The sequence below is a fragment of the Clinocottus analis genome, unplaced genomic scaffold, assembly GCF_023055335.1.
Source record: "Clinocottus analis isolate CAN_PGR_092001 unplaced genomic scaffold, fCliAna1.0.p SCAF_4, whole genome shotgun sequence".
NCBI lineage: Eukaryota > Metazoa > Chordata > Actinopteri > Perciformes > Cottidae > Clinocottus > Clinocottus analis.
In genome coordinates this window covers 12,281,801-12,297,487 of record NW_027176153.1, presented here as the reverse complement: position 1 = coordinate 12,297,487, position 15,687 = coordinate 12,281,801, and the positions used below count along the sequence as shown (strand labels likewise).

General features: G+C 39.4%; 1 protein-coding gene across 2 annotated transcripts in view; it reads left to right on the top strand.

The window, feature by feature from the left end:
• Positions 1–14,928, top strand: part of sema3bl (sema domain, immunoglobulin domain (Ig), short basic domain, secreted, (semaphorin) 3bl) — a 58,540-nt gene extending 43,612 nt beyond the window's left edge. For both annotated transcript variants that reach the window (XM_068597038.1, XM_068597037.1), the window contains exons 11-16: positions 2,950–3,181; positions 3,316–3,407; positions 3,681–3,722; positions 3,834–4,059; positions 6,027–6,157; positions 10,395–14,928. In XM_068597038.1, the coding sequence (XP_068453139.1) occupies positions 2,950–3,181; positions 3,316–3,407; positions 3,681–3,722; positions 3,834–4,059; positions 6,027–6,157; positions 10,395–10,907 (1,236 nt within the window). In that variant the 3' untranslated portion in view covers positions 10,908–14,928. The remainder of the gene's footprint in view (positions 1–2,949; positions 3,182–3,315; positions 3,408–3,680; positions 3,723–3,833; positions 4,060–6,026; positions 6,158–10,394) is intronic.
• Positions 14,929–15,687: the final 759 nt, after the last annotated feature.

Here is a 15,687-nt window from a genome sequence, read left to right as displayed (position 1 = left end):
CTCTCAACCACATCACTGTAATTCAGACTCGTTATGCACACAAACACACGCGTATAAAAGGCAACACACACACACACACACACGCAGCGGGTGTAATTCAGCCTCATTACCAGAGTGCAGGAGGGCACATGGAGGCAGAAGGAATATGAATATGTGAGAACAGAAAAGACAACTCTGTGGTTTCACTCAGCTGACTAACTGATTAACAGGAATGTCTTGGCCTAAAACGGAGTAAAAAAAAGAGAGACGGATGAGGAGGCAGAGATGGAAATGAATGAAGCGTGAGAAGATAGACAGTTCCCTGCTAAAATATTAATTCAAAGTCATTTTATGAATAATGCCTTGCCATCTTTCATGGATGTCGAACTGGAAAGTTGTGTAATGTAAAGGAAAATTAGTCACAGTAGTTGCTACATTACAAATATATATTCAATCATCTACCGACATCTCGACATGTCAGTACTGTCTCACTTACACCAGACAGTCTATATTATCATTAACTTTAAAGATTTTTCATTGCAACTTTATCCTGTGTAATATCTATTATGTCTCCTCACTCACCTGTCAAAACGTACCCTGGTATGGAAAATACAAGCTCAGTTGATGCGAGAGCGATTTAGTCATTTGATTTAGTGGATTTATCCTCCCAAGATTTTTATCTTGGATTGAAGCATCACTGCACATGGTGTCAAAACTCATTCTGTAACAGAGGAAATGATGGGATGTCCCAGGCTGCAGAGTTATTAAAGCTTCACCGGTAATCCTAGCTGGACCAAACTTTGTTTCAGGAATGTTAACTGCCTTCTCTGGTTTGACATGGGAAATTAAAGTGATATAATCAATGTTTCTTAAATCAAACAGAGGATTCTGCTAACTTACTAATACGTTGGTTTGCCAGAAAGGCAAAATCCCTTCCTCCCAACTCGTGTTGTTTTCTTCCACTGCACCGACAATTAAGTAACAGTAGCACCCAGTGGGCCTTTTATTGGTCCCTGAATCATGCAACATAATCACATCAGCGGGCTCAGTTGTGTTTGTGCTGAACGTAGAGCAATCCTGAAGAGTTACAACTAGAGAGGATCCTGTGAAAATGAGGAAAGTCACTTTCCAGGAAGTGCGCCTCGGCTAAACTGTCTTTCCTTTGTTGTAATGTAGTCATTTTATATGAATGCAATACAAACGGTCATTTCCAATGCACACTCTGCTCCACACACATACATGCAAACACAGTTACACAGGCACTTACAATGGGAATGAATAGAAGTCTGCCAAACATGCTCACCTCCTTGTTCCCAGTCATTAATCCTCACTTGGCTCCCAGTTGGAGATCAAAAGCAATCGACTTGCTGCAGCAATGTTTGAATGAGTTTACACTTTGGAGCGGTTCCATTTTAGGTTTTAGGTGCAGTGCAAACAGATGAGTAGTTTAAAAACACTAACATATCAAAGATGTGCATTAGAAACTGCATACGTATAAATGTTGAGGAAATATTCTATAAATACATGTTGAAAAAAAAATTGGTCCCGTCAGTTCCTAATGGGAAGTGCAAAAGATCGTGTTTATGTTCCGCATGTAAAAATAACAATGATGTTGATTTTGGCGCACGTCTTACTCACAGCTAAGGTTAACGTCACAGTTCATGCAAGAAAAGTCCAACTGTAAATGTACATTTTAAGAAAGCATTTTGAAGAAGCATTTAAAGTCAGCGAGTTGGATAAGGAGCTTGGATTTGCTGACACATTCCACACCATCCATCAATAGTTTTCGCAGGTTTGAGTGGAAAGTCCCTGCTCAGCTAAAACCTCCCCCCCCCCCGCCCCACCTGAAATGGAAATTGAATCCAGACCATTAAAGAGCTATTGTGTGGATCAGTTTCTGTTGTGACAAGGAGGAGTAACAATATTTCTACCATATGGAAGCATGGGCCGGAATAGCAGTATTGAGATTTATACAAATACCTGAACAAATGACAAACTGCTCTCTCAAGACTCGTCGATCTCTACGACTTCATTTATGATAATTGTCAGCTCTTGACTTTGACATATGCTTTCATTTTAGGCAGTCACCGCTGACGTGTTATTTTTGTCTGCACTTAAAGTAAATAAAAGAAATACATCCCAACCTCCCCCTTTATGACACTGTTAAGCCTCTCAGGTAATTTTTTAATACTTCAAAGTTTTAGTGAAATTATTAATCACCACAGAGCAGCTACGAGCGTCTCCCAGTTATATTTCCAAGTGATGCAATCAATCCCAAAAGCAGTCTTTTTGTTGCACGTTCAGATTGGAGTCTTGCAAACCCAGACAGAAGCTCTGTGAAGGTTCAGTTCTCAGGAGGGTAAATCTGCTTTTAATGGAGGAAGAGTTTAACAAGCCATCAGTCAAGATGAGCCTATTACTCCTGAAAAGAACAGTCAACATTTTCTTACCCACTCAAAAGTGTCTTTATTTGTACAGCGTTCGACCCTTTTAATTCTTTGAGGATTCAGCCAGTGTAGTATCGCAGCCAAGTAGCATCACATTAATGTTCTCATTACTACAGGAACACAAATGAGAGGATTTTTAAACACAAAAAAAACTCAGACTCCGTAGAGCTGCTTCAAACACATAACTTTCCAACTGTGGTTTTGAACTTTCATCAACATTTTTGAGCCACCATAAAACAGCTAATGAGGGTTCTCCGAAAAGGCTCCAAGACCATGATTAGGCAACATTTCTTTTGGTAGAACTAACAAAATGGTCATGTTGGGGATGGCCCAAATTATGTTTTCTTCTGTCTTGCTTCTCTATCTTTGCCTCCATCCATTATCTCGCTCTTCCGGTGTAGCATTTGCATTTAGCCAGCCAAAGACTTTACCATCATACTTTTACTAAAGATATATATTTTTCAAACCCTACGAGTTTGTGTCTTTGCCCTTTTTTCTCTCATTCCTCCCTCTGCCTCTACAGTGCCCGAGTAAAATCACCAACCAACCAGGCAGAGAGTTTGGCAGCACGAAGGACTTCCCTGATTCAGTGCTGCAGTTCGCCCGCAGCCACCCATTGATGTGGCGGCCGGTGTATCCCGCTTTACGCCAGCCTGTGCTTGTAAAGGCAAACATTCCTTACAAGCTGAAACAAATCGTGGTGGACCGGGTCGAGGCAGAGGACGGGCAGTATGACGTGATGTTCATTGGCACAGGTAATATGAGCGTGTAATGAAATCAAGCCCTGTGGGGAAGCTGCATTATTGTGTTAGAGAATAATATGCGATACCATGAAACGATGTGCTCCCGGTCTGTAACCTCGTCACTGATACGTGTTTGTGTCTTCCAGATGTTGGCACGGTATTGAAGGTCCTTGCCCTGCACAGTGGAAACAGCCTGGAGACGGAGGAGGTCACACTGGAGGAGCTACAAGTCTTCAAAGTACGTTTTACCACATTGTGTGTTTAAGTTTATTATCCCTGTTCTCCATTTATCCCCTTATGTTTTTTTTGTCCATATTGAAGAAGCAGCCAGTCATAATATTTTACTAAGTCTCTTTCTTGTCGACGGATAAGGAACCCCAGAGATTTCTTGAACCTTTTCACAATCATTTCTCCTCCTTCTTAAACAATTATTTTCTTAAAAAGCATTGCTTTTCTGATTGCAAGCCTTTTTGCACATTATGAAATACCTGAATCATTTGCATTGTTACAGGTGCCAACTCCAATAACATCGATGGACATATCTGTGAAAAGGGTATGTTAATCTGACTGCTATTACTATAATGCTCGCTTCACTTCTAGTATCTTATTGTTCCGACATCTCGTCTTACGCCGGTTTTTCTCCTCCCATCATGATTTCAAACAGCAAGCCCTGTATGTTGGCTCTCCAGCCGGTGTGGCGCAGGTTAAGCTGCATCGCTGTGAGACTTATGGGAAGGCTTGCGCTGAATGCTGCCTGGCCAGAGACCCGTACTGCGCCTGGGACGGGTCATTGTGCGCACGCTACGCGCCCAACAGCAAACGCCGCTACCGCAGACAGGATATCAGGCACGGAAACCCTGCGTTACAGTGTATGGATCAGAATCTGAGTGGTACGTGTGACCCATTTAAACTCTTTGTTTCGGCGTTATTTTTTCATCATGATGCAGGACCACTTCTTGGCTGGGTCCAGTGACTTCCTGGAGGCTTGTTGCAACTGTGAGGATCCCAGGCAACCAGCGGAGACGAGACTCCAGGAAGTCACAGCACCCGGCCAAATAATAGTCCTTAGGAAACTTTTAGTTTTTACACTTTTTTTGGATGGAACAAACAAACAAGATGTTAATGAATGAGCTTTAGAGATCCTAAAAGAAACCTTATGCCAAGCTGAACTGCAAACCTCAGATGTAAAAATGCAGAGGTCGGCCTCATATTATGGGGATTTGGAGACTTTCTCCTTTTAACATCACGGACAAATTTCACAATACAAGTGGTCAAAGTTATTATAAAGGGTAGGTGTATTAGAAAGGTTCAGGTTAGGATGCGGACTCTGATCCACCATTTAGATTTGGAGAGGAAAATTGAGAGGAAAAGGAAAAGCTGAATTATGAGACATGATTCAAATAAACAACCCAAATTACTTCTAAATATCCTACAAATTGGATAACTGAATTGTTTTCAGTGAATGTCATGTTCTGAATTCTTTGTTAGCAAAGTTGGGTTGGTAAAGTTTGGGAAGGTCAGTGTGTTAGTGCCTCTCTCCCAGGATGAACAGTGTTTATGTGAGAAGTCAGATATGCACTGGCAGTTTACCTAGGCTTTGTAAGAAAGATGTTGTAAAGGATAGAAACAAAAAAAAGACAACACCACATGGATATTTACATAATGCATTTAGTACACAATGTTGTTCTTATTTAACACCAGATCATACAACTTTTTGGGCTTTTAAGACATTCAGATCTCCATATTTTTGCCGTCATACTCAAAGACTATAGGACGACAAATGAAAGATGATGGTGTGTGTGTGAGAGAGAGAGTGTGAGAGCTGAGATTGACAGATGAACTCAAACTGAGGTTATCTAAAGCCGTCGGCAATCCTATTAAAAAGTTATACCAAACAAAAAAGTAGAAAGACAAATGAGCAGGAGAAAATAGATATGAGATGTGAAGGTGAGGGTATGAGAAAGTGTGAAGGCAGACCAAAAAGAGAACAAAGCTGTGAAGACGGAGAAGAAAGGATGTGTGCATATGTTGGATGTGTGTTTGAGTAGTCGGTACAATACTGAGGTGATGAAATATGCCTGCCTCGAGGCCTGTGGATGAACTCACGTTTCATGAGGTGTATTTGTGCCAAGGTGTCAAGTTGTTATAATAGTAAAACTCCCAGAGGTATGTGTTGTCTTTGCTCAGATTGAAACATCATTCTATAACTTTGCTATTTGTTAGAGATTTTTCCCAAACTTTTCACAAGGTAAGGAAGAGATACTGCCTGGTTTACCAACTATGTGCTCAGACCACTTGCGTATCCCACTGGTAGCATCTGTATTTGCACTTCAGGTTGCAGCTAGACATTTTTAGAAAAGCTTTTTTGCCTTCTTGCTGAGAGTTTGACTCTACTCTAATGTCTGCAGGATAAATATCAAGGTAAAGCCTGCAGCTGGTTAGTTTAGCTTTGCAGAACAACTGCCAACAAGGGTAAAGAGATATTGAGTATCAGCGCCTTTAAAACTTGCTAATTTATATATATATATATATATATATATATATATATATATATATATATATATATATATATATATATATATATATATATATAATGCCTTTATTTAGATCACATCCTCATCTTTTATTTTACTTCATCACTTAATTAAGTTGGGGATGTGTAAAACCGTCTCAAATGCACATTGTTCACATTGGTGCTCTAGAGGAATTTAGGCTTACTTGGTGGATGCTTACATACATGTTATGCACACAGTAGGTGTCTAGAAGGTCCAACCCATAACAAGAGTTAAGTCCTTTACCTATGCATTCCTTTATAGTCTGCATTTTCATTCTTTCAAATGATCTCTCTATCCACCAGAGGACATTGACGTGATAGAAGACAGGGTGGTGTATGGGACCGAGAACAACAGCACCTTTCTGGAGTGTGTTCCTCGCTCCCCACAAGCTACCGTTACCTGGCTCGTCCAACGAGATGACCGCAAGGAGGAGGTAAGATGATAAATGATAATTAAAGAGCCTCAGATCAATCAAGATTGTGATTATATATATATATATATATATATATATATATATATATATATATATATATATATATATGATACACACACACACTAACCCTTATATAAGAGGGCGGGACAACAGTGGCTGGAGTAATTGCCTTTTGAAGTGGGATTTACGTGTGAATTTGGCACGTGGTTGACACATTCAACGGCAATTTGACATGTGGTTGAAATTAAGCAGTTAAATTTCAAAGCAAAATGCACAACCACTCTGTCTAGCGGAGTCAAATCCCAACAGTGTGCCACTGAAAGCTGAAGTGTCACTCAATGTCCACCTGCCACTGTGCAAAATCTTTTCAAAGTGCGATTCAGAAAGTGATGTTGCTGCGGGTGCACACACCCACAGTAATCATTCACTTGTTTTAGGGTATGTTTCTCCAGGCCTGCCGTGCAAGTGTAAGGAAATTACCACTCCTCTCCATTTCATGCAAATAAACATTTGGCTGCCAATCCAGCTGACAAGGCTGCCGTGTTTATGTTGGCACGGAGGAATAAATCGACATGAGGAGGAATGGAATCTGAAGAGGGGGGAGAGGTTGGACCTGAATATGGAAGATAATTTATAGATGAGAGACTTGGGGTGGGGTAAGGGAAAAAAAGAGAGACTGAGAAGAAAGGAGAAGTCAGAGATAGACGAGGTTGAATAGTGCATTTATGGTGTTACTGCACAAAGACCCCACTTCGCCCTCTTTCTTTTCTTATTCTATTAAGTGGACTAAATGATCCACTCTAACATATTTCTGATTTCCATTTTATAGTTTGTTTATATTAAGCACACTATAAAATAGACAGTAACAGTTTTGACAATAATCTATCCAAGTTCAAATTTTTTGAAAATGTAATTTTTGTGAAACATTGTCAAATACACTTCACTCAGAAATTGTAGTAAAATACCAGAAATGCTCAACAGTAATGTACTGTCCTTCATAAATACAGTAAAACATGTTTCTACAACACATTACTGTCATATATATATATATATATATATATATATATATATATATATATATATATATATATATACACACACACACACTACAGTATTTATTCCTTTTTTTGTTCACCCATTACTCTTCAAAAGCACATTGCAACATTGCAAGTGTCTATTGTATATTCTTCAGCACATACTCAATGTGAAGACTATGGAAATATATGCCTTAGACATCATAGATTCCTGATTATATTCAGGGTGAAATAAGAAGACAAGTAAATTTGAGAAGACAATTTTCATTGGACTCGAAACGAAGTGCCTCAGTGGACCGAGCACCACCCGCTGCTCCACCGCAGCGGACGCTGTAGTCCATGCTGTGGCTCACTGAATAAGGTAAGATGGATGTTATCAAAGTCAGCATTACCGTGTTCAGTCACTTTGTGTTTAATTCAAATGTTATTGTATTGATTCGTTGCCGATAATGTGACTTGTTAACCACATGTGGCGCATTGTGCTTCCAGCTAACTTTAGCTAGCACATCTTAACGTTAATACTTTCGAGTCACAACATTTATTATCGTTATATTTCTGTCAAACCGCATTACCAGCGAGTTATTTCATTCTCATAGACACTCGATTAAATTTCTCAGCAATTGAATCAACAAGCAGAGTTAAGTCAGCTAACGTTAGCTTGACATTGTGTTCATTTTGGCTACAGCATTTTCAATGTTAATTTTGTAAAATAAAAAAGATCCCATGTAAGATACAATCCCTTATTCATGTTGCACAATATCAATTTATGTGAAAGGGCTGGGCTCTATGTATAATCTACTATGGGGCGAATGTTACTTCAAATAAAAAGATTTTTAGGATTTGTCATGTTGCTTTTCTGCCCACGAGGAACAGGACGCTTAGAAAAATGCAAGTTGATGCGAATAAGAGCTAATGTGCACTGACGTTATTATATTTTGTTTTAAAGCCCTTTAGGCTGCAATATAAAGAAGATAACTTGCAGCATATGTGTTTGGACCTGCAGCAATACATTTGCACATGTCAGGCAGATGCAAACTCATAGTTGTATGTCTAATGCACTTTTGGCCGCTCATTCGTCTGTGGACATTACAATTTGAAAGTAAGCATACTTACTTCAGACTGTGTGCAAGAAAGCTGCGTAACTTTAAAATTCTTTGTTGAAGTCTTGCTGAAAGACATCAGCTTTTGCAGTGCTGGGATTCTCTGAATTCGACGTGGAAGACTACAATGAAACAATGGTTGTCACACCTCGTTAGCTCAATTACACTCACCTGTCCACGCCACTGCACTCGCTCCCTTCAGTATTACCTCGTCTCATTCTGTGCACCTGTTAGTTACACCCGCCTCGTTAGCTCTATCACACTCACCTGCCAACTCTGCTGCACCTTCTCCATTCACTGAATGGTGCATCTCAATGAATTAAAATATCATCGAAAAGTTTTTTTCTTTATGACCGTCTGTCATGAATAAATATGACAGGTCAGCAGTCTTCTCCATGATTCTACTGAACCAGACTGAGATACCATTTAATGCTCAGGAAACGTTTGCAGGTGTTTTCTGTTGATAAGTTGATTACAATACTGAACTCATTATTTGGGGCTATTAGCTGTAAGCCATAATCATCCCTTTTTTAATTTTAATTACTGAAATCAATTAATATATAGATGATATTCTAATTCATTGATTCATTCATTGATGCACCTGTAAGCCCAAGCTTCACTCAGGCACTGCCAGAGTGTTCTGCCAGACCATCCAGCACAATGATATCAATTTGAATTTGAGACAAAGATTGTAAAAACTGACGTAATACTTAATTTTTGTTTATAAAAAAAATAAATGTGTTGTACATGTTTATGTTGTATATGTGTCAGAAACTACTACAGTCACCCTTGATGTCCAAATCTCAACACATACAAGTCTGTCTTTGGTCCCCAGTCCGTTGCCTTGTTCTACTTTATCTTCACGATCAAGCTCTTAATTTAAATGTGCATGTACTTCTTAACAGTGTATTGTTTTGTTGTAATTATAAAGCGCTTTGTGACCCTGGTCTGTAAAAGGTGCTGTACAAATAAATCTTACTTACTTACTTAACAAGCATCGTCACCATGTACTTTGAGGCAAGTGAGCCAATCAGCCAACATGACCAGTAAATGATACGAAAACTTGGGCTCAAATGCCGGAGGAAGTGCAATCAGACATTGCCAACAGCAAGAGACCTGCTACTGAGAAGCAACGCCCGATGAAATTACGAGGCTTAGAGAGGGGCTTTATGTAGCCCACAGCATATCTCCACACAGGACCTTACAGCGGAGGAAGGAGAGCTAGCGCTCTGCATCCTGGTGGTCTTTTTTCCTCGCGTAACGAGTTTTGAAATTGCGTTCTGCGTTCTTTCGTTAAATGTGCAGTTACAGATTATTTTCTTTTACAAATAGTTAAGTTGTATATAGATTGTTGAGATTGTGTTTACATGATTCAGTGGTCTGGTCTGATTATGGATAATAACGTATTTCCTTAATGGTTTTTTTCTGCTATTGAATGTAACATTTGCTTTAATGAAGCCAATTGTATATGGATCTTTTTATTGTTTGTATTTTTCAAAAATGTGACTGTAATTGTTGTTGAATGTGTTTGTCATTGCATTGGCTTGAATAAAAATATTTTCTTGTAAGACCATCTCGTGAGTTGTTCCTATGCTAGCAATTTTCAGGGTTTTATTTTAAAATATAACATTTCATACTGTAATACATTTTACGGTAATGAGCGGTTCATTGACATTACAGTAGGAACAGTAAGCTAACAGTAAATCCTTTTTCATACCGCGCTGTAGTGTAATATTTAACAGTTGTTGTAAATTACAGGAGGAATGCTGTAGAATTAGTTGAGAACTGGAAGCTGTAGCTGCCAGCTGTTTCCTGTAATTTAACAGGAAATTTTGTTACAGGGTTGGCTCGCAACTTTGCAGACTCTTCGCTGCTTAAAGGTGTCAAATAGAGCTCTGTTCCAACTGCTTCTTATGTAATATTGCAACAATGTGAAATCACTGTCAGAACTTGGATTTTACAGCAAAATCCAAATGAATGTCACACAGTCTTCAACAGATTTCTTTTCTTCTCTGCATCATGTTTTAAAATCTTAACAGTACTATTGTTCCATCGTGTATAAAAGCTAAATATAGACTCATATTCTCCCTCTTTCTCACCCAGGTGAAGCTGGACGAACGTATGATGTCTACGGAGCAAGGCCTCCTGTTTCGTCGTGTCTTCCGCCATGATGAAGGCGTGTACATCTGCCGCTCTCGAGAGCATGGCTTCACGCAGACCCTGGCCCGCCTCACCCTTGAAGTCCTCCAGGGGGAGACAGTGGACGAGCTCATGGCCCGCGACACCGCTGGCCTCTCGGACTCCTTCAAAGACCGGTCCACAGGGAGCTACAGGGCCTGGATGCCCTGCAGTTCCTACAGCAGGGGTGGCTCATCAAGCCAAATCGGCCAATCGCGTACATGGTTCAAAGATATCATGCAGCTGATTGGGCCGTCGAACCTGCCACACGTGGAGGAGTATTGCGAGAGGATGTGGTGCAACGACAAGCTGAGGAGGAAACACAAGAGCATGCTGGAGAAATACCGCCAAGCGCAGGAGAGTGCCAGGAAGGCACGAAGCAAGAGCTCCGGCGAACGCAACCGGACGCCGAGAGATCTCAGCGCACGGGAGGAGTAATGGGGAGAAAGCAAGTAGGGAGAGGTGGGAAGAAAAGACAAAGATTACAGTACAGGACAAAATGAATGGGGCAGATGTGCAGGTGTGAGGGGCCGGCTCTGGCTAGGGCCCAAAAACACAGAGATGGTGTCCGTCTTGAAAGAGGGCACAAAAAGAGACTGTGACTGAACTGAACAGGTTGTTGCTGTAAAGAATCTTTCAAATACACTCTGAGGATGTTTGAAAAAAAAAATCTTGATTACCAAGGACTCCTCCTGCTCACACACTTTTGCCATTGTATACTTTTACTATTGAACACTGCTTTGATTTCATCAAGTCACTTAAAAGCTTTACACATCTCAAATTTATGAAATGTACATATGCCTGTGGACTGACTCTTTGAGGAACACTTGGTGTTTGGTTTTGGCTAACGGGCTTGAAAATGAGAGCGACATAGCAATTGCATTTTTCAAAATAGCTTCCTTTCCATTAGATTTTTGTCAGAGCGAGGCAATACCTGTATTCATCTCCTTCATGTAGTATTTAACGGTCCATGTTTCCAGCCTTGGTCTGCACTTGGCATTTTTACAATGAAATATTTATGTGTGACTCTAACGCAAGACATAACTGAGTTTGCAGTGTATTTATAAGAGGCGTATGCAACCAATGCACCCAGGTTTAGACAGTTATGCCACATTTTCACTGCATGGCACAGCTTGACTCAACTTGCTTGCAGCCCGTTCATTTGGGATTTTCCACTTGCAAATGTTTTGTGCGAATAGATTAAATGCAAAGTCAATGTACAGACGCGAATAGATGCAAACAACGCAAATTTACGGCCAGTGAGTTGCCATATTTCAACTGTGGTGAAAAATATGCGTGAATGTGTTGCGAAAGCCAATCAGCGTTGAGCTGCTCCGCCTGTGATCACTGCGGTCTTGTTGTTGTTTGATCAAACTGGCTACTGGTCAGCCTGAAGAAGCGCTGGACCCGGCAGTTATTAAGACGCAGTGCGGCTACGGATAATATAATGAACCCAGACATGAGGGCGTTTGATGTTCTGACGTTTGTGAAATTTTGTATGGAAGTTACTGTTTGATTACCGCGTACTGTGGCAGATCACAGAAGTGTTGTGCGATCCCCTAAGTAAACACGATCTGCGGAGGAAATGAAATTGAGAAAAAACACCCGTTACCAAAAGTGAAGTGAGTCGAGTCAAGCTCAATCATGCAGTGAAAATCAGGTATCACTGTATCTGATCTTGCCAATGTTCACACACACAAACACACACACATTACACAGAAGGCATTAGTTTAAATGCTCAAACTGGAAGTTACCATGAGACGACTGTTGATGGTTCAACAGAATAAAGACAACTTGGTTTATTGTTACTGCTGTGGGTTGAACTTTACATTAACACCAGCTACAGATCAAGATACCCCCTCCACCGACCCTTAAATGGATATTTCACAGTGGCTTACTTTTATGCTTATGGGCGCATACCGTAACACCTCCTGGACTGTACCTAATGGCCCTGTTCAGGCGCTCATATTTGCTTCCATGTGAATGCTTCTGAACCTCAACTCGGTTGTCTGTAAGACTAACACTCATCTAGCCAGTCGGCCTTCAGATAATTATTTTCAAACAGTTTGCTTATTTGTTACTTTAGTAATTGTTTAGTGTAAAATGTTTGTTTAGTCTAAAACTAAACAATTACTGTGGCTGTATTTTCTTTCTTAACAATACTCAAAAAGCATCCATTAAAAGACAAATTACATGACCTGACCTCCCCGTTAAAGCCTCACATCACACTTCAATCATCCACAAAAATCTTTATCCCACAGTTTAGCTGTAGTAAAGGCCAATTCCTCTTATGTCTTCTGCTTTGTAAACACTGGTTTTATGACGGTCCATGGTTTGAACACATGGTAATCCACATTGTTATTGTCCTCACTACAGATAGAAAAATGGAAAGGAGGCAGGAAAAGAGTGGGAGAGGAGAACGAATGCCAAGCTTCAGTCAAAGAAGTACTAAGCGTGTGTAGAGGTCAGTGAGATATTTTGGAGCTTCAGTAATACAATATAAAAGATAAAAAATAATCAAACTGAAAAATAAATTAATTGTAAATATTTTTTAAGCCTAAAATTACTTTATTAATGTAATCTGTGAACTTTAATCTTTGTCCCTGCACAAGTCGGTTTCCATAAAAAAAAAAAAATCAAAGCTGATACTATCTACATTTGTACTGTAATAAATTACATGTTGGTTGGTTGTCAAGTGGAGAAATCATCAGAATAATTTGGAGATAGCTGCAAACCGTCAGATACATAACCAGATTTTCATAAATAACCTGTTGCTAATAAGGGCCTCCAGTATATCCGCCACAGTATGTAATATTTGTACATATGGAAGATGGTATAGATATTCAGGGAGCCCTCTAATTGTTTAAAAGTAACCAAGAAACAACATTAACACCAGTGAACTTGTTAACCTTTATGTAACCTTCATAGCGTGTGAATTACTTCTTAAAGGTCAACAGAAAGAGAGGAATGTGGAGAAGAAAGCAAAGAGAGATTTTTATGAAATAAGGTACTATAAGCATCTTGTGAAGGTTGTATTTGAGACTTACAAAAAACATAATGCATATTAAAACCCATTTTCTACAATTCACCAGTATGCAGAGAGTATTTAAAGGGGTGACATTTTTCCCCAGTAAGTACAACCCACTTAAGGATGCATTTTAGTTTATTTTCTTAGTTTGAGGATTGTGAGACTGGTTATCAGACTCCACTAATGGTGTTTTCTTTATAAATATTGCTTCTGATGTTTATCTAAAAGGAAAGAAAATGAGTGTGTTTGTGTGACAGGAGGAGGGTATACATGAAACAAAGAGACCATTGGCAGGAGAAAGAAATAAAAATAATCATCTTTAAAATCACCCTCCTCCAATTGTTATATTTGAGTCTTGCTACATGATTACTTTGTGTTCAATGAAGATGATATTTAGTTTGTTATCATTCTTCCTGTAATGCCACATCATGACCTTGCATAACTTTAATCAGAAAATAATAATAAAAAAAAACCTCTGTTAAAGATAACTATTATAACTATGACTGTAAACTTAAAGTTTGTAAAATTGTAGAAGTTGAAATTGCTAGTTTCCATTTTAGGGCCACCGTCATTATGGGGCCGAAAAAGCAAATGATAATTGTTTTGCATTAATTAGTACTTTCTTTTTCATGTTTGACGCACACATTGTTAAGACCAGAAATACATTTTTTGTACAGTTGTACAAAGTGTGTCACGATAGTGTATCTCACATTTATATTTGTACCTTACTCTCAATTTGTCCACTCTATTAATAATTCAGTGAAGTTTGTCAATACTTTATAAATTTGATCTGAAACACATGTTGAATTTGCAGCACTTATTCTGCCTTAATGTCCAAAGTTTTATGCGAACAACACATAGTTGATTTATTGTTTGACAAAGGCTTTTGAAGCTCAATGTCATCCATGTACTGTGATAGCCATGATGTCAAACCAGCTGATTTCACTGATTAGTTGCCTCCTGATTGGAGGTCCACTAATTACTAAATGCCTGCACATGCACTGACCATCACACCTGCTCTATATCAAGCCAGACCGACAGGTTCAGTCAGCTTCTGACTGTGAAAGAAGACACTACAGGGAAAACAAACACGCTTGACGTTATCAAGTCATAGTTATGGCAACCGTAAACTCGGGTGTGTCCGCAGTCCAAGAAATCAAACAAGCCGTCACAAACCAGAACGGTTTCCTCACAGAAAACCTTCTTACTGAAAATGCAGGCAACATGCTCAAAGTAGAATTTAGGCTAAAAGATTTTCAGATCCTTGGCTTTAAAAAAATTGCATCAACTTTAATAATCCCATTTTATTGTACTGTAAAGTTGTGGGGTCTCTGACGGAGCCTAATTGAAATGCATATTTATGTTATTTAAGTGTCTTTCTACCATGCATGCTATGTACTTATATGCAATTTACCAGCATTAAAGTGAGTTTTTTCCTAACATACAGAAGGTGAATCCTGATTTTGTTTTTGTTTTTTTCTCTGAGGAAGTCTTTTAATGTTTTCGTTGGCAGTCTAATGATGTCAGTGACAGATGGCAACAGCGGTGCTCTGAAATGAGCTGTTTCTTTAAACTATAGCTTGTACTGCACTGAATAAGACATGCTCTATTGAATACAAAATCAACAAATTGCAGGCTGCACACCTGGCATTTAATTTCAGGGTTAGACTTGTCTTTATTCCCCATGTCTGTCTTCACTTATTTCTGTACGTCTGTCTTTTATGTGAGAGCCAGAACGTTAGATTCAGTGTTGCCTACTGGACTGTTTGGGTTTAGATGAGAAATGATAAGGTCATTTAGTAGAGTGCATATCTCCGGTAGGTGTCTGCAACAATTACACCCCACATTTGGCTAACTCCCTGTATAGATATCAATGGTAAAATAAGCAGTGAAGTATGCAGGTCATCGACTCGAGTTGTCACGGCATACAATGTTGAAAAAAAACAAACATTAAATTTATCAAGCTGTTTTCCCGTATAGTCTCAACCCTCGCTGTTCCGTTAGCGGTTAGCTGTTCGCGATCACAACAATACGTGTCAGTGCAAAGGTTCAGGTGTTTCTGCTTGCTCTGTGTGGGTGTGCACACACTGAAAAGTGTTCTTAGCAGGAGGAAATGTGACTTGTCTGTGATTGCAAATTTACAGACTCAGTGTTGACCCATTACGTTACCTAGTTACGAGGTCCGGCCAG